We start from the raw sequence: 22,850 nt of genomic DNA on the forward strand, positions 1-22,850 counted from the left end.
TGTACCTTCGCACCTGAACTGCAGTGACAGGTGCTCCCTCCACTTGTCTAAAGTAGAAGATGTCTATCTGACGAGGCTCTGGGGGAGTAACAGGCAAGGGTAGCCTCGAGAGACCGTCTGTGTTGCCGTGCAAGTCTGATTTGCGATATTTGATGTCGTATGTGTGTCCTGACAACAGTAAAGCCCACCTTTGCATCCTGCTTGCAGCGGGAGACGGAATTCCGGTGTGGGGCCCGAAGATTGAAGTCAATGGACGGTGGTCTGTCAGGAGTGTGAACCTTCTCCCAAACAGGTACTGATGAAATTTTCGAATTCCAAAAACGATTCCCAAGGCCTCGCGCTCGATCTGCGCATAGTTACTCTTGGCCTTGTTCAAGGTGCGTGATGCGAAGGCGATAGGTTTCTCTTCACCTGAAGGCATGATGTGGGATATGACTGCTCCCACACCATATGGTGATGCATCACATGCTAGCTGCATGGGTAGCATTGGGTCGAAGTGTGTCAGGACCTCTGATTTCAGCAATGCTTTCTTTGCTTGGGCGAAAGCTTCGTTGCACAGCTCAGTCCATTTCCATATTTTGCCTTGACATAGCAACTGATGTAACGGCTTCAGCAATGTTGCTAAGTCTGGAATAAACTTCCTATAGTAGTTAAGTAGCCCCAGAAATGAACGTAACTGGCTCACATTCTGGGGTGCTGGGGCCTCCACGATCGCCTTGACCTTTTAACGGCGCCTTATGCAGGCCAGTAGCGTCAATCACATGCCCCAGGTACTCAACTGAAGACTGAAAGAATTCACATTTGTCTTTACGAACTCTGAGTCCGTACTCTTTCAGTCGTTGTAATGTCGCATCCAAGTTCAGAAGATGATCCTCCTCATTTGTCCCAGTGACAAGGATGTCGTCCAGGTAGCACTGGACTCCTGGCAGTCCACTCAAAATCTGATCCATTGCCCTTTGGAATAGAGCAGGGGCCGACGTAATTCCAAACGGAAGGTGGCAGTACCTGTATAGCCCCTTGTGTGTCACAATTGTCAGCAGCTCCTTTGATTTGTCATCGACATGCATTTGTAGATAAGCCTGGCATAAGTCTATTTTGCTGAACTTTTGCCCTCCGGCCAGGCCCGTAAAAAGATCATCAATGAGGGGAAGAGGGTACTGTTCCGCAGACAGCACCGGGTTAATAGTCACTTTAAAATCCCCGCAGATTCGAACAGATCCATCCTTTTTCAGGACAGGAACAATGAGTGTGGCCCATTTGCTCACGCTCACAGGCTCCAGGACTCCATTCTCGACTAAGGCCTCCAAGTTAGCCTCAACTTTTGGCCTAATTGCATAGGGTACAGGTCGGGCTTTGTGGAACTTCGGCTTGCCGTCAGGTTTAATGTCCAGTCTCACGCTGATCTTTTTCATGCTCCCAAGTTCCCCATTGAAGAGTTCTGCATGTTTGTTTAACACTGCAGTCAGACCTGACTCCCCTTTTGACATCGTGCGGACTGCAGGCCAGTCCAGCGTGATTTTCTCTAGCCACGCACGTCCCAGTAGCGATGGGTAATTTCCCTTTACCACATATAGTGGCAGTTTTGCAGTCTGTCCGTTCAATTTAACTGTCACTTCAATGGCGCCTCTCATGGCCACAGGTTCGCCGGTATACATCTTTAGCACAATGTTTGTTGGCTGAAGGGTAAGATGCTTTAGCATTTTGTTGTAGACAGTGTCTGAAACAAGGGACACAGCCGCGCCTGTGTCCACCTCCATCCGCACTGATTGTCCCTCCACGAGTGGTGACACCCAGTAGCCATTTAAATCACCTGCAACCGTCAGTGTGTGCAGCTCTTCCTCCTCAGAGGTGTCGCTCCCCTCTGTTTTGCTTGTTCCATCATACTGCACTGAATGAACACTCTTTTTCCTCTCTTGTCCAAATACAGACATTTTGCTTCCATGCTTCCCAGCTCTGTCTGTTCTTTTTTTACCTCTACAGGCGCGTTCAATGTGACCCTTTTTGCCACAATTTCGGCATTCCAGCTCCGTACACCAGCAGTCATTAGCGTGATGGCCCACTTTCCCACAACGGTAACATGTGCCGTTCCGCGCACCTTTTGGCTCAGATGACACCTTGTGAACTCTCCCTGTTGAACTCAACTGGTGAGCCTCCTTTTCCGCCATCTCCATGGAGACACTAACTTCAATGGCCTTTTCAAGAGTAAGGTTGTCCTTCGTAAGAAGGCGCTTCTGTGTGGCTGCATTTTGCAGACCACACACAAGTCTGTCTCTAATGGTGTCATTCAGCACCTCCTTGAACTGGCAGTGTTCCGACAACCTTTTTAAAGCAGCAATAAACATCGTCACTGATTCCCCCTCCTCTTGATTCCGTTTATGAAATCTAAATCTCTCAGCAATAACCAGAGGTATTGGTGAAAAATGTGCTCCAAGAATTTCCACTAGTTGCTTATATGTTTTAGTTCCTGGCTTATCTGGTTGCACGAGGCTGCGAAGTAAATTGAATGTCTTCGGCCCGATTACACTCAAAAAGGTAGGCACGACCTTTTCATTTGCCACCGCATTCGCCAATACAAAATAGTCAAAACGTTCTGTATAAGCACTCCATTGCTCCACATTTTCATCAAAATCACCGATGTTTCCTAATATAGTAGCCATCTCATGTTTCAAATTAAATTTTCTGTTTACTCACTGCACCCGTAACGTACGCAGATTCGTCTGCTCCTCGTTGCCACTTGTTGTGTCGGTACCTTTCTACCTAGACACAATTTAGGACTCAGAACTGAGAGATTCAAACATGAAGTGCTTTATTGGAAGGAAAGGAAGTTCTGGAAAGTTCCGAACAAAGAGAGCTAAACGTAACAGAGAACACCCAACCATTTATCTCCTGTGACAGCGCCACCACAGGTGGGAGGAGAACACACAATAGAACACACAATACATAACAACCTGCATGATGTGCTGACTGTGGTCACACACCAGCTGCACGCTGAGGGAGTGGATTTCCTTTTGGTTCAGGTACATGGCAGAGTTGACATGTGGAACACACAAAGCAATGTGCGTGCAGTCAATAGCACCCTGCACCATGGGGAGGCCTGCAATCCTTGCAAACCCTTATGCTCGCTTCGCCTGCTTCTCTCTGGCAAGAGAGAATGAAATGAAGTTATCTCTCTTCACATAGACAGCCTCAGTGATCTCCCTTATGCAGCATTGCACTGCAAACTGCGAGATGTTACTAATTACTACCAGCAGCAGCCTGGAAGCAGCTAGATGCACAAAAGTTCATATCCACCGTCACCTTCACAGCCACTGGCAATGCGGTCCTTGCCCTGCTCCGAGGTTGGAGTTGTGTCTGCAGCAGTTGGCAGATTTCAGTGATGACCTCCTTAGTGAAGCGCTGATGTCTCAAACATTGGACATCGTTGAAGTTCAGATAGGACAATTGCTCCCTGAACACCCTGGGCAGATATGGCCTCCTGCTGAGAGCCCTTCTCCCCCTCCTCCTCCTCCCTCTTCTAGCAGCGTGCCCTGCTCTGCATAGCCTTTGCTCATTCTTCCATGTCTGGAAGCAACTGGTTTGTGCACAAGCCTTTCAAGTTACCAAAAAAGTGCTTCAGCACCATCCAGACCACTGCCTGTAGACTAGTGAAAGTTTTAACAAGTATGGAAAAGCACCCAAAATGCTTAGAATTACAGCAACCACCAGAAGAAATAATCCAGCAACTATCCTGTAAGTAGCTGATGATCCCTTTAAATAGTGCTGGTGGGGGGGGTCCTTCATGCCGTTGAATGTGTGGGAGGTTAAGAGAGGGCGTAGGCTGGAGTGTGGAGCTCCAAAATGACAGTACTGGCATCAATTCATCATGATCTGCCTGCTCTGCATACTTCCAGCGGATGTTAGGTGCGCGCGCACTAACCCCTTTACCAAATAGCATCCGGCACACTTTGCGTCAGAAGTGTGTGCGCACGCCAAGAAATGGGCGTTACCGAGCCCAATTTCACCCCCTATACATTTTTAAATGGTTCACCTGACTGAATCCAGTATTTGCTAGGTTATAAATAACCATACTAAATAGTAAACATTATAACTAGATGCTCTTCTGAGATTGGGGTTAATGCAGAGTACAGGAAACTTAACTCTTTATCTGACCTGGTCTCTACTTCAGCTGGAAATGTTGATTAAAGCTGGCCAAAATAGATAAAGACTGATGGACATAAATAATCAATTGTGATCTTGTTTGAGGCAATACATGACAACTATGTTTAATTTGTTTTGTTACAGCAAATGACATTCACTTCACACTGATCTTAACTAGAGGTGTCAGCCAGTGGCTCAGTTGGTGGTACCTTTGCCTTGAGTCTGAAGGTTGTATGTTCATAGTCCCACTCCAGAGACTTCAGCACAAAAATCTAGGCTGGCACTCCAGTGCAGTACTGAGGGAGTGCTGCACTGTAGGAGGTGCCATCTTTCGGATGAGATGTTAAACCGAGGCCCCGTCTGCTCTTTCAGGTGGATGTAAAAGATCCCATGGCACTATTTCGAAGAAAAGCAGGGGAGATATCCCTGGTGTCCTGGCCAATATTTATCCCTCAATCAACACCACTAAAAACAGATTATCTGGTTATTATCACATTGCTGTTGGAGTTTGCTGTGCGCAAATTGGCTGCTGCATTTCCTACATTACAACATGACTACATTTCAAAAAGTACTTCATTGACTGTAAAGCACTTTGATATGTCTGGTGGTCATGAAAGGCACTATATAAATGCAAGTCTTTCTTTCTTTATGTCTTTGTTAGAAAACCACACTACATATTGATTATTGAATTAAACTGTTTATTAAAATTTGTTCTAAAACTAAATTATTTTGAGAAGAAACTTACATTCATACTACATTAATTCTCTTCAATGTTGTTTTTTGGCATTGGTTTTAATAGCTTGAAAGCATGATGTAATTTATTTTGTCTTGGTAATTATTTACAGACATTTTGATTGCCTGTAGGCTCTTCTCATTTAAACTTTTGGCTGAACACCATTCCAGATTACACTGAAACATTTGTCCACTTACATTGGCTATTTTTGAGTATAAAGCTCCTGTTGATTTGTGCTCAAGCTAAATTGAAAGGCAAACTCAGTGAACCTGTGCTCCTGGTAGGAGCCACACTCGGAGTGAATGTGGGTTAGACATAGGGCTACAACACTGTAGCACCGATTCCTCAATCCACGCTCACTTCAAGTGTGGCTGGAAACAAATTTAGTGCAAAGTCTGCTGAGCAGCCTGCATGGCATTGCCACGACATTTATTTCATACTGTTTAGATTCCCTTTGTCTCCATGTCCATCTGTAGAATGAAGTAGAATTTCTATGAAATTCAAATACCAACTGATGAAAATTGTAAGGCTCTGTGGCAGTGACTGTAATAGCTTTTTTTATGCCATCAGTGGTTTGATTTGATACCAAAGCCTAGAAATTACTTTTTGTCACATTAGCAGAATAAAGTTTAACACGTTTTTATGACTGTCCTTTGCTATTTTAATAGAGGTGATCTTCATCAGTAGATGGCTGTCACAATGCTTTAAGTTTGTGTCATTTGGCATATAATGCTTTTAGATCCAGGATCTGATATGCGTTGGATCCTGAAAAGGAAGAGCTCATTCATTCAGGTTCATAAAAGAAGATCTTCCATGTTTGAGATGAGGATAGCTCTTCTATTTTGATTTCATTTTATGCATCATTTCATAATTACTCTGCACCTTCATTAATTTACACCTAATCAAAATTGGAGTTTGATCAAGTTAAAAGTGAGTAAATCTATATAATTTCATCTGAAAAATCTTAAATGAAAGCCTTCCCTTCTGAAGAGAACTGATACAGTCAATCATAAGATTTAATCAAATCATTCATCAAATGCCAGATTTCAACAAAAAGTGGGCATAAATCAACTTGTGGGTCACAAACATCTATTAATCATCCATTTAATAGCAGTTTTGGGATTTCTTATCATCCCACATTAATAACACTAATTAAGTTTATGAGGAAATATTTTTTAATGTTATGAGAATGAGGAATCTTTGTGGGATTAATTTTAACCTTTATCACTGGGAGAAAATGGATGATAGCGAGTGAGCTGTCCATTTTACATCTTGCCTGATTTTCTTTTCCAATGGAAAAAAGGACTGCCTGCTTGCTATCATCCATTTTTATTGTCAATAAAAGTTAAAATTACCTCCTATAAGTGAGGATTAAACATACGATGTGGTGTGTCCGCAATCCAGTGCTTCCAGCAAGGAATGATGCTCGCAGGGATGCATCTGGGGAAACTGCGCACATGAAGCTTGTGATTTTCCCTCCTATAATGATAGGCGGCTTGCCTGCAATTTCCCAAGATGCACTTCCTGCTTTTTACTAGACATGACAGATTGTGAAATCACCCTGCTATGGTAAATGCACATGAATGTGGATGAGACACAAGAGCAAATATTCCATTTCAATTACACTGCGTTAGTAGCGTTTAATGTTCTAGGCAGTTACATCAACTATTCCTTTCACATCCAGGTTTTTCTGTTTGAAGCGAAGGCCTTGGGTAGGTGTATTCACAATAGGCAGCAATAGTAGGCAGGAATACGCATCCACAGTGCTATTCTACATTAACAGTTGCGTCGAGGTCGTCACGACCCATAAAAATATCAGGACATACCCCAACCAGAAACCCTGGATGAACGGAGAGGTCCGCTCGCTGTTGAAAGCACGCGATGCAGCATTTAAATCTGGCGACGCGGCGGCTTACAGTGCAGCTAGGACCAACCTAAAAAAGGGTATCAGGACTGCCAAAAGGAAACAGACACTGCAGATAGAGGATCATTTCCACAACAACTCGGACCCCCGGCGCATGTGGCAAGGCATCCAGTCCATCACTGACTACAAGAGCAAAAACACCAGCCCCCCGGTTAGCGATGCCTCCCTTCCGGAGGAGCTAAACAACTTCTACACTCGCTTCGACAGGGACAACAGGGAGCCGGCTACCAAAGCCTTGCCACCCCCGGAAGACCAGGTGCTCACTCTGTCGACCTCCGACGTAAGGGGTGTTCTACGCGGAGTGAACACACGAAAGGCTGCTGGACCGGACAGCATCCCTGGACGGGTACTCAAGGAATGTGCTGATCAGCTGGCTGATGTCTTCACCGCCATCTTCAATCTGTCATTGGCCCAGGCAGTAGTCCCTACATGCTTCAAGACCGCTACCATTATTCCTGTGCCAAAACAAACGGCTGTGACGTGCCTGAACGACTATCGACCTGTCGCACTCACACCCATCATAATGAAGTGTTTCGAGAGACTGGTCCTGGCTCACATCAAAGCCAGTGTTCCCACCTCTCTTGACCAACACCAGTTTGCCTATCGTGCAAACAGATCAACGGAGGATACAATCACAACTGCTCTACACTCTGCACTGAATCACTTAGACGGTAAAGAGACCTACATCAGAATGCTGTTCATAGACTACAGCTCAGCATTCAACACTATCGTCCCCAACAAGCTGGCCACCAAACTCCACACTCTTGGCCTGAACACTTCCCTCTGCAACTGGACCCTGGACTTCCTAACAAACAGACCCCAGTCTGTCAAATTAGGTAACCACACCTCCCCCCACCTGACCCTGAACACGGGGGCCCCACAAGGATGTGTGCTGAGCCCCCTCCTCTACTCCCTCTTCACCCACGACTGTGTGGCTGTCCATGGTTCCAACACCATCATCAAGTTTGCGGATGATACCACGGTAGTAGGCCAGATCACCAACAACGATGAGTCAGCCTACAGGGAGGAGGTCCAGCATCTCGTGAAGTGGTGCGCCGATAACAACCTGGCCCTTAACATCAAGAAAACCAAAGAAATCATTGTGGACTTCAGGAAGTCTAAAGGCGGAAGTCACACCCCCATCCACATCAATGGGGCTCTGATGGAAAGGGTGGACAGCTTTAAGTTCCTCGGAGTCCACATCACGGAAGACCTTTCCTGGTCCCTCAATACCTCCTCTCTGGTGAAGAAGGCCCAGCAGCGCCTATATTTCCTAAGGAGGCTGAAGGGATGTAACCTGTCACCCCTGATCCTCTCTAACTTTTACCGCTGCACAATAGAGAGCATCCTGACGAACTGTATCACAGTATGGTATGGCAGCTGTAGCTACTATGACCGGAAAGCCCTGCAACGGGTAGTCAAAACTGCCCAACGCATTACTGGCACCCGGCTACCAACCATAGAGCACATATACCAGAAACGCTGTTTACGGAGGTCACGGACCATCATCAAAGACCCTACCCACCCCAGCCACAGTCTGTTCGCCCTCCTGCCATCTCGGAGACGCTACAGATGCATTCGCACCCGTACGACCAGATTTAGGAACAGCTTCTTTCCCAGGGCTGTCATCCTACTGAACTCCACAAATAAACTCTAAAGCCTGCACATCTGCCAATGCACTTTATTATGGTTATGTTTATGTTAATGTATTACAAGCCAAATGTATGTTGAATGTTTAAATGTCTTAATCTAAATGTACACTCTCGGGAGCCGCAAGCCTACATTTTGTTGTACTGCACTTGTGCACTAACAATGACAATAAAGTTGATTATGATTATGATGGAGTAACATCATACAGTATATCACATTTTCCATCATTACCACCACAGTAACATTGAACACTAATAATGCCAGCATGTTACTGGCATCCAGCGTTGCTAAGGGCCAATGAAGAGGTCTTTAAATTTGAAATCGCCTCTCGAGGAATGGAATCAATCATGGGACAATCAATTCACTACTTCTGTTTGCAAATTTTAAAGGTTGTTTTCTTTATACTGGCCTAAAGGCAGCTGACCCCAATGCAGGCTAATGCAAACATCCAAAGTCTGCACAGCCATTTTCCACTCCCTCCCAAGGTGGGGTATCTGCACAGATGGGAATACTGCCAGCAACCTGTCTGAAAGATGTAAATTAAGCTGATCATGAGAAATTTATCATGGTCAACAGCACAACAATTGTATGGTTGGAAGTCTCACACTGCCATGCTTACAACATAGCCACCAAAGAAGACAATTTCAGCAACAGTATGTAATGATAATGGGGCTAAACTATGAATAAAAATTAAATATAGTGGAACGCATTGCCTTCTGGAATTATACTAGTTTCCTGCTGTTACTCCAGTTGGCGGTGGTGGAACATCAAGCATGGAATCATTAACCTTGCTCCTCTTGTGGCCCTTTGCCATTTCCTAGATTTTCTACCAGAAGAATGTTTGTCGCTGAATATATTCACTCAAATATGGGAAGGTATATTCAAATGATGCATTAACAATAATAAAATGTCATATCAGGTATTTTCCATCATTAATACCGTGGTAATGTTGGGTGCTAGGACCCGGTATGTCCTTGGTGTTCAGCGTTGTTACACCAGGTGGAGGAAGAGCTAAAATTGAAATTACCCTCCCAAATGGAATGTAATCGATAGCTTAACTTAACTGGACCAGCCACATAAATACTGTGGCAACAAGAGCAGGTCAGAGGCTGGGTATTCTGTGGCGAGTGTCTCACCTCCAGACTCCCCAAAGCCTTTCCACCATCAACAAGGCACAAGTCAGGAGTGTGATGGAAAACACTCCACTTGCCTGGATGAGTGCAGCTCCAACAACACTCAAGAAGCTCGACATCATCCAGGACAAAGCAGCCCACTTGATTGGCACCCCATCCACCGCCTTAAACATTCACTCCCTCCACCACCGGTGCACTGTGGCTGCAGTGTGTACCATCTACAAGATGCACTGCAGCAACTCGCCAAGGCTTCTTCGACAGCACCTCCCAAACCTGTGACCCTCCTCTGAAATGGGCTTTCAGATGCAGCCAGGAATCATCCTGGGAGCAAGCCAAAATTATGCAAATAAGGCTTATTCTGGAAAAATTTCCAGGGTCAGCAGCACAACCATGGAGTGCACAGAATTCTCACTTCATCGAAGTTGCAGAAGAACTCCATGCAGGAAGAAAATCCCGCCCGGTGTATCAATGTTAATGCAGGTTAAATATAAAACACTATGTTCAATCCTCATTAATACTTTAGCTTCCAAAAATAGTGAATATATGCAGAAAAGCAACTACATGTTACCATAAAATGAGGATACTCTTGTCTCCCAATAAAAGTGGGCGTAGTCAGTATTCCCTAGTATACCCCTGGATGAGCCAGACGTCATGATCAATTAGAGTATAAATGGCCTCTGAAAAAAGTGCATTTGATAAGCTTAATGGAAATTTATTTTTCATTGTTTCTTATGTCATAGATAAAAATATTTTACTATGTGCTGATAACTGTGAAGCTTATCTTCCCTGTGTCGATTATATTGGTGGCATGGTGGGCCATTAAGGATATTCAGATATGGCTACTTTATTACATTACAAAAACACTATTGACAAAAACAATTAAAAATAACTAAGAATTTAAGCTGCTGTTAATTTTGTTGTAGCATCCATTAAATTTAATTCCGATTCTTTTGAAATGGTGGGATCTGATATTTTAAACCTGTAATTGCCATAGTTCTCCTCTGGGTGGTGATCTAAGTTGGTAGTTTTGAATTATTCATAAGGGTTGTCAAAGATTGACTCCTTCCAACTGAAAGATAGATGAAATTCAAGATATATGAATCTGATTGTCTGATCACTCTATTCTGATTTATACTCCTGTTTAAGTGGCGAACCAGGACAGGAAAGGACCATCAGAACCATCAAGCCTGCTCCATCCATGCATGGTGTAACATGCACACTGTTGGACCACTCCCTAGCCAATCTCCTGGGAGAGACAAAAAAAAGAGAAAAAAACTGCAACAATCCAGGAAAACCTTTGCAAAATTCCTCTCTGATTCCATAAAGTAATTAAGCAAAGCTCCAGGAGACCACAATAGTCTCCTCACAAGCCCAGCTAACTGGCAAGTTACCCTCTATAACTGGAAATGCTCCCTTCGCTCAACAACCTGTCAAGTTCCATTGTAAAAAACAATAGTGAATCCATACCCACCACATGTTCAGGAAGTTTGTTCTAGATGGTGATGACTCTTTTTGAAAAGAAGTACATCCTGACATTTAACCTGACTGTTTGCCTGTCCATTTTAGATGTATGCCCATAAGTTCCACCATCCCTATCCTACTCAAATGACCTAGCCACCCTGACTGAGCCCAATCTCTTCATCATTTTAAAAACCTCAAATCATGTTTTCACTAAGCCTTTATTTCTCTTAAGTAACATTGCTAATTCTTGGAGCCTCTCTTCAAAACTTAGGCCGCGATTTTGCAAATGGATGCGACTTGGGAGCAGGCCAGATGGTTTCCGGCTTCCCATCCCGCCCCCAACTGCATCCGGCCCACGGACGTGATTTTATTTCAATTGACCTAGTTAAGCCCACCCTGCGGGCTTGCCGGCCAATTAAGAGGAAGCTGGTCAGATGATGTCATTTGATGACGTGTCAGCTGCCGGTTTTCTTAAAGGGACCACGCACAATTTTTCTTTGACAGCTCATTTCTCAGTGTTTGACAGCATTGAGGTGCTGCAAACACTGACAATCACTGTACAAAGGTGAGTTCTTGCACCCAGGCTCTCCAATGACTCCCTCCATAGGCTGGAACAGATGGCAGCTGCAGGTGAGGTTACAGAAGCGATCTGTCACTGGTGAGAGAGGTTCTCCCAATGAGGTGGGACTAGACATCCAAATCAAAACTTGTTACCTACAGAAAAGTGTAAATGCATTAAAAATAATTTCCCCAACATTTTCTTACCTCTGAAACTCACCAGTGCACCATTGGATCCTTCGCACCACTTCTGCAGAAACATTACAGCAGACTCACAACACACCACACTTACTTGACGTGGTGTCCGGACATCGGGGAACCTCAAGCAGAAGCAGCAAAATTGAAAAAGAGCCTGCTAACAAGTACAGGAAACTCTCTTTTAACCGGCACCTAAATATCCAGAAATCTCTCTTAACCAGCAAAATTCAGTAGTAGATTCAGGTAAGTTTTACTATATATTAGTGGCCGTGTAACGGGGGGTCCTGGATCTGTGGCTGTGTAACCGGGGCTCCTGCACCTGTGGCCGTGCAACAGGGACTGCTGGATCTGTGGCTGTGTAACTGGGACTCCTGCACAAGTGCCGTGTAACCAGGGCTCCTGCACCTCTGGCTGTGTACGGGGCTCTTGTACCTTGGTAAGTATACCTCTCTGTAATCCAGACTTTTTGATCAACCGGCACCACGCCGGTCCCATCGGTGCCAGATAAAAAAGTTTCCTGTATCAAGTACCTGTTAACAGCCAGGTAAGTGGCTATAACCCTCTTCTAGCTGCTAGGTGTCGGGTCCATGCGCAAATCGAGGACCCTACACTTGGGAAGGTTGGTTGGAGGCGGGTTGACAGCGGGGTTTCCTACCCGCTGTCAATCTTTGCGATTTTGACAGCAGTCCCGCCTCCAATCCCGCTCTCTGAGGACTGGCAAAATTCCGGCCTAAGACTCCTTCAACTAGTTATCATCCTGGTTGTCATAATTTGCAACTTCTTGAGAGCTTCACCAGGTGCTGTGACCAAAAATATACTTAGGTTTTATAAAGCTTGGAGTACTGTATCTATTTTTCTATAATTAGAACAGATTTCAGGAAAAACTTCTGTACCCAAAGAGTATTTGAAATAATCCATCAAGCAGGGTAATTAAGGCACATACAAGGGTTATTAAAAATAAAAGCGGATGAACTTTTTAAGTTATGTTCATTCTATCATCTTACCCAATTACCGCTGCCCTTGTTGAAGTTGTTGCAGTACATCAACTGCAAGAACATTACATTTACTCTCATCTCCATAATTAGCATAGGCCGCAAAATTATTTTCATGTAATCTTCTATCAGCCACATGTGATTTTTGTGATATCAAATAATCTTTAATCTGTGATTGGCAGAGGGGAGGCTGAAGGCTTCCTTGAGCGGCCGTTGGGAGCACTCCTGCTCATCCTGGACCACACGGAGTGCTGTAAAAGGCACTTACCTCGGGGAGCTGGTTTCCGTCTCCCTTTCACTGTTGGGAAACCCGCGCGGCATCTGTAAAATTTAAATTGAGCTCTCAATTGGGTGGGGGTGGGGGTGGTGCTTTAATAGCGAGGACATTACCTTGAGCAGCAGTCAAATCTAGATAGTAATGCTAAGCAAACATGTGTATATTATCCAAAGTGACTGTCTTGAAATGCTATTGAATCTGATTGACAGATGCCTAGGAAGCAGCCATGAAAAGAGTCAAACAACCTTTAACCTGCTTCTCTGTAAGATGTTACGTACAGAATGTATGCAAGCATCCATTTAACTATTCACTGCCTGATCACTATTTTGTTTAGGCCCCTGCACCACAGGAAACAGGTAACTATTATTTGTATGAGAGATATCTGAGAGGGTTATGCAAATCATTCCAAAGAGTAGGGCTTAAACAGCTGGAGATGTTTTTACCATAATGGGTAAAATCCTTGAACGTAGTGGCCCAAAATTTGCGTCGGAGGCTTCCCGCAGGCGGAGGCCTCCGACCTGTAAAAAATCTATGAATTTACCTGGTGGTCTGGGAGGTACGAAGATCCTGGGCCTCTCCCGGTTCGCAAGCGCCCCAGGATCACATGGGCCGGCCCAACCAATAAAAGAAGGGAATCCCCATTCTATAGACTCTGGAACAGTTCCCATGGATTGAAGGGTAGCTAATGTAACCCCACTATTTAAAAAAAGGTGGTAGAGAGAAAACGGGGAATTATAGTCTGACATCGGTAGTGGGGAAAATACTAGAGTCCATTATAAAAGATGTAATAGCAGAGCACTTGGAAAACAGTGACAGGATCAGGCAAAGTCAACATGGATTTACAAAAGGTAAATCATGCTTAACTAATGTACTGGAGTTTTTTGAGGATGTGACTGGTAGAATAGATAAGGGAGAACCAGTGGATGTGGTGTATTTGGACTTTCAGAAGGCTTTCGATAAGGTCCCGCATAAGAGATTAGTGTGCAAAGTTAAAGCACACGGGATTGGGGGTAAGGTACTGTCTTGGATAGAGAACTGGTTGGCAGACAGGAAGCAAAGAGTTGGAATAAACGGGTCTTTTTCCGAGTGGCAGGCAGTGACTAGTGGGGTACCACAGGGATCGGTGCTAGGACCCCAGCTATTCACAACATATATAAATGATCTAGACGAGGGAACTAGATGTAATATCTCCAAGTTTGCAGATGACACAAAGCTGGGTGGGCATGTGTGCTGTGAGGAGGATGCAGAGAAACTCCAGTATGATTTGGACAGTTTGGGTGATTGGGCAGATGCATGGCAAATGCAGTATAATGTGGATAAATGCGAGGTTATCCACTTCGGTGGCAAAAACAGGAAGACAGGTTATTATCTGAACGGCAATAGATTGGGAAAAGGGGAAGTGCAACGAGACCTGGGTGTCCTTGTGCACCAGTCGCTGAAGGTAAGCATGCAGGTGCAGCAGGCGGTTAACAAGGCAAATGGTATGTTGGCCTTCATAGCGAGAAGATTTGCGTACAGGAGCAAGGATGTCTTGCTGCAGTTGTACAGGGCCGTGGTGAGACCACACCTTGAGTATTGTGTGCAGTTTTGGTCATCTTATCTGAGGAAGGATGTTCTTGCCATGGAGAGAGTGCAGCAAAGATTCACCAGACTGATTCCTGGGATGGCAGGAATGACGTATGAGGAGAGATTGGGTCGATTAGGCTTATATTCGCTAGAGTTTAGAAGAATGAGAGGGGATCTCATTGAAACTTATAAAATTCTAACAGGACTAGACAGACTAGGTGCAGGAAGGATGTTCCCGATGTGGCGGGGGAGTCCAGAACCAGGGGTCACAGTCTAAGGATAAGGGGTAAGCCATTTAGGACTGAGATGAGGAGGAATTTCTTCACCCAGAGAGTGGTGAACCTGTGGAATTATCTACCACACAAAGCAGTTGAGGCCAATTCATTAAATATATTCAAGAAGGAGTTAGATATATTTCTTAAGGCTAAAGGAATTAAGGGATATGGGGGAGAAAGCAGGGACAGGATACTGAATTTGGATGATCAGCCATGATCTCATTGAATGGCAGAACAGGCTCGAGGGGCTGAATGGCCTACTCCTGCTCCTATCTTGTATGTTTCTATGTTTCTATTCATACTTATGGGAGTTCTGGAAAAACGGAATCCCCATAAGTATGAATAGGGATCACTTAAAAAATACACAAATACATGAAATACATTTTTTTAAATTACATATTTAAAATTAATTAAAGTGCCATTTAATTAAATATTTTAAGCAAAAATTAATTAGAAAAAATTTTATGGGGAAAAATTCAGTTGATTTGCGCCTCACATTAGCGCCCTGGCTGCTAATAGGGCACAAAGCAACTAGCGCCTGGGCCTGGCGCCACTAATGCCTCATGTGAAATTCAGCGGGCGGTTAGAGGCGGCGGTAACCATTAGCGCCCCATGGCGCTGCGATCTTCGGTAGCGTCCCCTGACTTACCGCCGGACGCTATGTCTGACGGGGTCAGGGGGGCCTACCTGCAGCCGGGGCAGTGCAAATTAAAGGGAAGGTGCCGGGTGGCCATTTTTTTTGCTGGCCGCCTGCCAGCACCTGCCAGCTTTGCCGTCCCTGGCCTTCTGTGAAGCCCCTCTGCGGAGTGCCGGCTGCGCTCTGTGAGCCCAATATTTCTCTTGAGAGCCAGACTCTTTTGCTGGCACTCCGATCCCTGGTGGCCCAACTGGGCCCTGGTTCGCGCTGCGCAAGACCCCTCCTTTTTAATAAGGGGAGGAAGGCCTGCAGTACCGCGGCACATAGCGCCGTGATATTCACTCGCAGCGCCCCAAGAGGGAGGCGGGGCACTTCCAGTAGTGCCCCGGCGAAGTTAGCAGCCCAAAGGGGACATGACCCAATTTTTCCCCCTATATGTTTTAACAGGGCTAAAAATAAACTTACCCTATTGGACAGAGGTTATAAAGTATAAATGAGTGATAACATTTTATTTTTCTATTTTTAAAAACTCTTATGCTGGTAAAAGCAGGCCTTACGCTTGCTTTTACCAGGCGTAATAATTTCAAGGGCATTCGCTGGGCAGAAGTTGGCCAAAGAGCTCAACTCTCCGTCCATGGAGGCCCTTTTCCTGGAGGAATTCTTGACAGATCGCAACTTCCAGGTTTTCGCACATGCGCTTCGCATGCCTAAACCCGGAACTTGCACGGCCCATACGGGCTCGTACACACCTCGTACGCACCCGTGGGGGTCGCAAATTACTGCCCATTATTGCTCCGCAGCTCCATGTCCATCTCTCCTGCAACTTCCTGTTTCAACCCTTCCAATCAGATTTCCATTACATCTACAGCACTGTGATGGCCCTAAGCAAAGATATGAATGACATTGGCCCAAAATTTGCGGTTGGAGGATTCCCCTATACAAAAAAATCTACGAATTTACCTGGTGGTCCAGGAGAACATAAGAAATAAGAGCAGGAGTAGGACATTTGGCCCCTCGAGCCATTCAATAAGATCATGGCTGATCTTCTATCACAACTCCACTTTCCTGCACTATCCTCATAACTCTTGATTCCCTTAATATCCAAAATCTATCGATCTCTGTCTTAAATACACTGAACGACTGAGCCTCCACAGCCCTCTGGGATTCCAAAGATTCACCACCCTCTGAGTGAAGAAATTTCTCCTCATCTCTGTCCTAAAAGGCCGACCCCTTATTCTAAAACTGTGACCCCTGGTTCTAGACTCTGCAGCCAGGGAAATCTTCCTCCCTGTATCTACCCTTTCAAGCCCTGTAAAATTTTATATGATTCAATGAGATCACCTCTCATTCTTCTAAACTCTAGAGAATATAGGCCTAGTCTACTCAATCTCTCCTCATAGGACAATCCCCCCATCCCAGGAATCAGTCTGGTGAACCTTTGTTGCACTCCCTCTATCTATATGTCTATATCTATATATATAAACTAGCTGGGGGAGCCCAGCTTTGCTAGGGCTGTTTTGGGCCGGGCGGTTTAAATCGAGTCCCAGGCTTTGGGGCCTGTCTGTCTGTCCCTGTGTGAATCTGCTGCCGGGCAACGTTTTAAATCGAGTCCCAGGCTTTGGGGCCTGTCTGTGTCCCTCTGTGAATCTGCTGCCGGGCAACATTTCTACCTTTTAATAGCTTCAAAGATGAAAGTGAAAGTACTTATAAAACGTTTTTGGTAAATGTGATGTTATTTTTAAAAGAGATACTAACTTTTTTGAAGCTGGATTAGCAGATTTTGAGCTGGAAGTAAATGGGGTGTTTAGCTTGAAGCAATGGCTGCCAGATCCCTGAGATGAAAACGATTAGTCCCGCCCACACACACACCGATTGGCCAACCATCAGGGGACTGAACTGTAGGATTGGTCAATCATGACGGCACAGGATTGGTGGAACCCTGACGTCAGTCAATCAATGCTAATTAGCAGATAATGAGCGTAATTTTGAAGGTTTTTTGCATAACGTGCGAACAATTTTTGTCCGAGCGAAAAGTAAATACGCTTACGACCGTCCCGGAAGCGTAAGCTTTCTTTGGACGTAACGCACGCGTAGGTACGCTCTATAACTTTCGAGTGCATAGCCGGACAGACGCACACCGAAGGACAGACAGACAGACAGACAGACAGATTATCCGTTTATATAGATAAGAAGATAGATATAGATATAGATATATAGATAGATAGATAAATGGATCTGTCTGTCTGTCTGTGTGTATGTCCGCAGTAAACTCAAAAGTTATAGAGTGTACCTTCACATAGGTTATATCAAAAGAAAGCTTATGATTAGGGGAGTGTCATAGGCATATTTACTTTTTGGTCAGACAAAAATTGCTCGGACAGTATACAGAAAACCCTTCAAAAAACGGACAAAATCCGTTCATTAGCGTTGAGTGACGTGATGGTTGACCAGTCCTATGGGGAATAGCGTTGAGTGACGTGATGGTTGACCAGTCCTACAGGGGAAGCACGGTGCATCACGGGGGGCATTTCATGGCATGTGTGGGCGTGGCCTAATCCTGCAGCCTGCCGTGAGTGCGGGAGTGGGAAAACAGATTCACAGACATAGACAGAGACAAACCACGCGGCCCGAGAGCCCCGAGAGACAGCGAGCATACACACACAGAGACAGATACACCCGCGCGGACCTGAGAGCCCGAAAGACATTGAGCGGCGAGTCGGCGGCGGTGGGCCGGAGTGGGAGCTGAGCTGGGGTCACTCGAGCCGGGCCTGAGGCGCTACGTCGCGCACAGGGGCTCCGGGTCACCAAGGCCGGGCTCTGAGTCCAACCCCTTCCCCGGGGTGTCTTCTCTATCACCTTCCCTCACTCTCTCTCTCTCTCTCTCTCCTCTTCCCTCTCTCTCTCTCCTCTTCCCTCTCTCTCTCTCCTTCCCCCTCCTCTCTCTCTCCTTCCCCCCCTCTCTCTCTCCTTCCCCCTCTCTCTCTCTTTCCCCCTCTCTCTCTCTCCTTCCCCCCTCTCTCTCTCTCCTTCCCCCCCTCTCCTTCCCCCCTCTCTCCTTCCCCCCTCTCTCCTTCCCCCCTCTCTCCTTCCCCCCTCTCTCCTTCCCCCCTCTCTCTCTCCTTCCTCCCCTCTCTCTCCTTCCCCCCCTCTCTCTCTCCTTCCCCCCTCTCTCTCTCCTTCCCCCCTCTCTCTCTCCTCCCCCCCTCTCTCTGTCCTTCCTCCCCTCTCTCCTCTCTCTCTCTCTCCTTCCCCTCTCTCTCTCTCTCTCTCTCTCCTTCCCCCTCTCTCTCTCTCTCTCTCCTTCCCCCTCTCTCTCTCTCTCTCTCTCCTTCCCTCTCTCTCTCTCTCTCTCTCTCTCTCTCCTTCCCCTCTCTCTCTCTCTCTCTCCCCCTCTCTCTCTCTCTCTCTCTCTCTCCTTCCCCCTCTCTCTCTCTCTCTCTCCTTCCCCCTCTCTCCTCCCTCTCTCCTTCCCCCTCTCTCTCTCTCTCCTTCCCCCCTCTCTCTCTCTCTCCTTCCCCCTCTCTCTCTCCTTTCCCTCTCTCTCTCTCTCTCTCTCCTTCCCCCTCTTTCTCCTCCCCCCCCTCCCTCGCTCTCTCCTCCCCCCCTCCCTCTCTCTCTCCTAACCACACTTGGAGTTACTGTGAACGGTTCCGGTTTCCATCTATTTCGTTCTGCCCTGCAGCTGCCCGTCAACCTGCTCGACGCCAATACTACCCTCCTCCTCGGCGGCAACTTGCATTCATCTGGCACCTCTCTCAACCGGGCAGGGATGGGCAGCAAGGACAGAGTACAGTGGGCAAGGACACTGAAGGCACAATTGGAAGAGATAGATTGTTAGGCAGGGGAGGGAGGGAGAGAGAGGGGGAGACAAGGGGAGGGAGAGAGAGAGGGGGAGGGATGGAGAGACAGGGGGAGAGAGAGAGAGGGGGAGGGAGAGGAGAGGCGGAGGGAGGGAGAGAGACGAAAGGAGGGAGAGACAGGGGGAGGGCGAGAGAGAGGGGGAGGGAGGGAGAGGAGAGGGGGAGAGGGAGAAAGAGGGAGAGGGGAGGGAGGGAGAGAGGGAGGGAGAGAGGGAGGGAGAGAGAGAGGGAGGGAGGGGGAGAGGGAGAGAGTCGTTGGAGAGATTGGGTGAAAGGGCTCACCTTTGTACAGTGATTGTCAGTGTTTGACAGTACCTCAAGTCTGTCAAACACTGTCAAATCAACTGTCAAAAATTTATGGTTCATGTGCCTTTAAGATAACCGGCAGATGAAGCGTCATCAACTGACGTCACCTGACACCAGTTTTCCTTTAATTGGCCAGCAAGCCCGCAGGGCGGGCTTAACAGGGCCAATCAGGGGAAAATAGCGTCTGTGCGTCGAATGTCGATGGGGGCGGGACTAGAAGCCGGAAGGCAGCAGTCCCGCCCCCAACGCGTCTTGGTGAGTAAAATCCAGCCCGCAGAGTCCAAACCAGGAGGTAAAAAACAGGAAATATAAATTACATTTAAATCATGTACAGGAAGCAAAATAAAGATTGGGAAACATAGATGCGATTAAGGGAGAGAGATAAAAGAGACAAACAGAAAAATAAAAAAAAAATAAAAAAAATTTAAACCTGCAAACGTTAATTTTCTTCTGAGACTGAGATTCCACACTTGTAAAATTAATTTTTCAGCGCCAGAGAGGTTGTTCAGCAGTATTTATCACGGTTAAAAACTCACTCATACACCTGAATGCACTAGCCCTAACTTTTTCAGCCATGTTTAATGTGGAACTAATGGGCAAGTACAGCAAGTTCACGCCATTACAGTAATTTCTGTGCTGAGTCTATCAGCAAGGACTGCAACAGCACACCCTGTGGAGAAGCGGGGTATTTCTGACAGCAACTTCTGGATTTCCGCTTTCAACTGCGCCTGCGTAGATGCCAGAAGTTGCTGGTCAGATTTACGCTGTAATAACAGTCGTTATTATTATAGCAAAATCTGGGCTATTGGCCAGATATTTGGGTCGGGGGCTTCCCGCGGGTGCAAGCCCCCGACCTGCACTTACCTACCGCGCCGGCCGTTGAGCCTGTGGGCCCGGTGGGATTCCGATCCTGGGCCTCCTCCAACTGCCGGCGGGCAGTGCTTGCGTGTCCCAGGGGCGCAGTTAGTTCGATGCGTCCCCTGGGATCACGTGGGCCATGGGGAGCCAATCGGAGCAGGGAAATGCCCATTCATAAGTTTGACAGCTGTCAAACCTACAAATACTAGAAGCCCCAAAACATCACTAAATCTTCAAATACATTTTTTTTTAAATCACATTTTTAAAATAAACTATAAATTACATGAAATAACTATTTAAAACAATAATTTAAATTTTTGAAAAAATTAATTACATTTTCTAACGGGGCTAAAAATAAACTTACCTTTTTTTAAAGTATTTAAAAATAATAAACCTGTGGAAAAAATGTTTTAATTTTAATTAATTCACCACTTACCTTGTAAAAAGCAGGCCTTGCGACTGCTTTTTACATGTCTAACTTCTGGAGACTTGCCCTCCTGGGAAAACCTGCAATAAAAACGTAAGTTCGATGCGCACAGCGCGCTGCCTCTCCTGCGCATGCATTCGACTTCTGAACCCCTTCTTTCAGGGGAACGGAAGTGCCGGTTTCCCGCGCATGCGCAGTGCATGCACGAAAACCGGCATTTCCATTGGGCTTACGGGTGAGTACCCCATGCGTACTCACCGTTGGAGACCCGAATTTCTAGAGTCATTTTTTACCCCTGGTGCCAACCCAAATTGCTAGATTTATTAAATTGAGCTTCGTAACTTGTCATGGTGGGATTTGAACTCACAAACGTTGGGCTACCAGTCCAGTACAATTACCGCAAGACAACTGTGCTTGAAAGACCTGACAGCTGTTTGGCACAAAGGCTGACCAGTACCAGCTGGTACAGGAAACTCTTTGGTATCCGGCACCTACGGGACCGGGATGGTGCCAGTTGATTAAAAATTCCGGATAACGGAGAGGTATACCTACCAAAGTACGAGAGCCCCGTTACACAGCACACCGGTTACACGGCCACAGATCCAGGAGTCCCTGTTACACGGCCACAGGTGCAGGAACCCCGGTTACACGGCCACTGATCCAGGAATCCCTCTTACACGGCTACAGGTGCAGGAAGCCTGGTTACACGGCCACTAATATACAGTAAAACTTACCTGAACCTACTCCTGAATTTAGCCAGTTAAGAGATTTCTGGATATTTAGGTGCCGTTTAAACAAGAGCTTCCTGTATTTTGATCAATCATGCATTAACAGAAAATAGACTCTCCCACCTCTTGTTGGTGTGTAAAAGTATTTTTTGAGGACATAACACAATTTCTGGTCTTACCTTTAAAGTACAGAGTCCATCAGAGTTTGGCTCACAAGTTTGACAAGCTCCATCAAATAATGTTAAGAACTGCAAGTTGCTGTATGCATACCCATCATTTGAAATCTGTCAGAGAAAAAATTTAAATCATATTTCTGTAGAACATAAGACAAAATACATTTTATTATTTATATACTCATGTGGCGGAGCCACCAAGAGACACTGGGCAATTAGTAATCATCCCTTTAACTACCATGTAGTGCAGCTGTGGACTGCACCTTTAAACTGTATGTAGTTTCTTGCATTTTCACGTGATGACGTCATGACGCCGATCACGTGACCCCCAGTTGGCGCGGAGAACGTGATGACGTCATGACGTCGGCTTCCAGTACTTAGTAGCAGTCTTAGAGAGGCTGTAAGGCTGCACAGACCTGTTTACATCTGCTCCTGTGCTTTTACTAGTTAAGTTGTTTGTTTATTAAACTTGGTTATTTTGTTTCACTGTGTCGAACTTCATTATTCGGATAGGAACTTCCGTTCCTACATTGGTGACCCCGATCTCGTCGGACAACTTTCGTCGAGATACTTATAATGAACACGAACGCCGTTGCCCTTAAATTGTCGCAGTTCTGGGAACAGCAACCAGCAGCATGGTTTTTCCAGGCAGAAGCCCAGTTTGCGCTCCGGGACATTACAGCGGATTCGACCCGTTATTATTACGTGGTCTCCGCTCTCGACAGCGCCACGGCCTCGCGGGTCGTCAGCCTCCTGGGCAATCCACCGGCAGAGGGCAAGTATGAAGCTCTAAAAACTCGTTTACTACGTGGTGTTTGGTTTAAATAAGTCGGAGCGTGCACGCAGGCTTATTGCTACGCCCGGTCTCGGGGACTCAAAACCATCGGAATTGATGAGCCAAATGCTCACGCTTTTGGGTTCGGAGCCCCAATGTTTTTTGTTTCGAGAACTCTTCCT

The 22,850-nt window shown here is 46.1% G+C and overlaps 1 protein-coding gene across 1 annotated transcript in view; it reads right to left on the reverse strand.

Annotated features, from left to right (window-relative positions):
- vwde (von Willebrand factor D and EGF domains) overlaps positions 1–22,850 on the reverse strand; it is a 374,620-nt gene that overhangs the window by 124,793 nt on the left and 226,977 nt on the right. Inside the window, exon 15 of the mRNA XM_085988385.1 lies at positions 21,900–22,004. Within this exon, the coding sequence (XP_085844511.1) occupies positions 21,900–22,004 (105 nt within the window). The remainder of the gene's footprint in view (positions 1–21,899; positions 22,005–22,850) is intronic.

Source organism: Somniosus microcephalus, chromosome 5 (genome assembly GCF_052327205.1).
Source record: "Somniosus microcephalus isolate GS21.2 chromosome 5, FLI_Smic_1.0, whole genome shotgun sequence".
Lineage (NCBI taxonomy): Eukaryota > Metazoa > Chordata > Chondrichthyes > Squaliformes > Somniosidae > Somniosus > Somniosus microcephalus.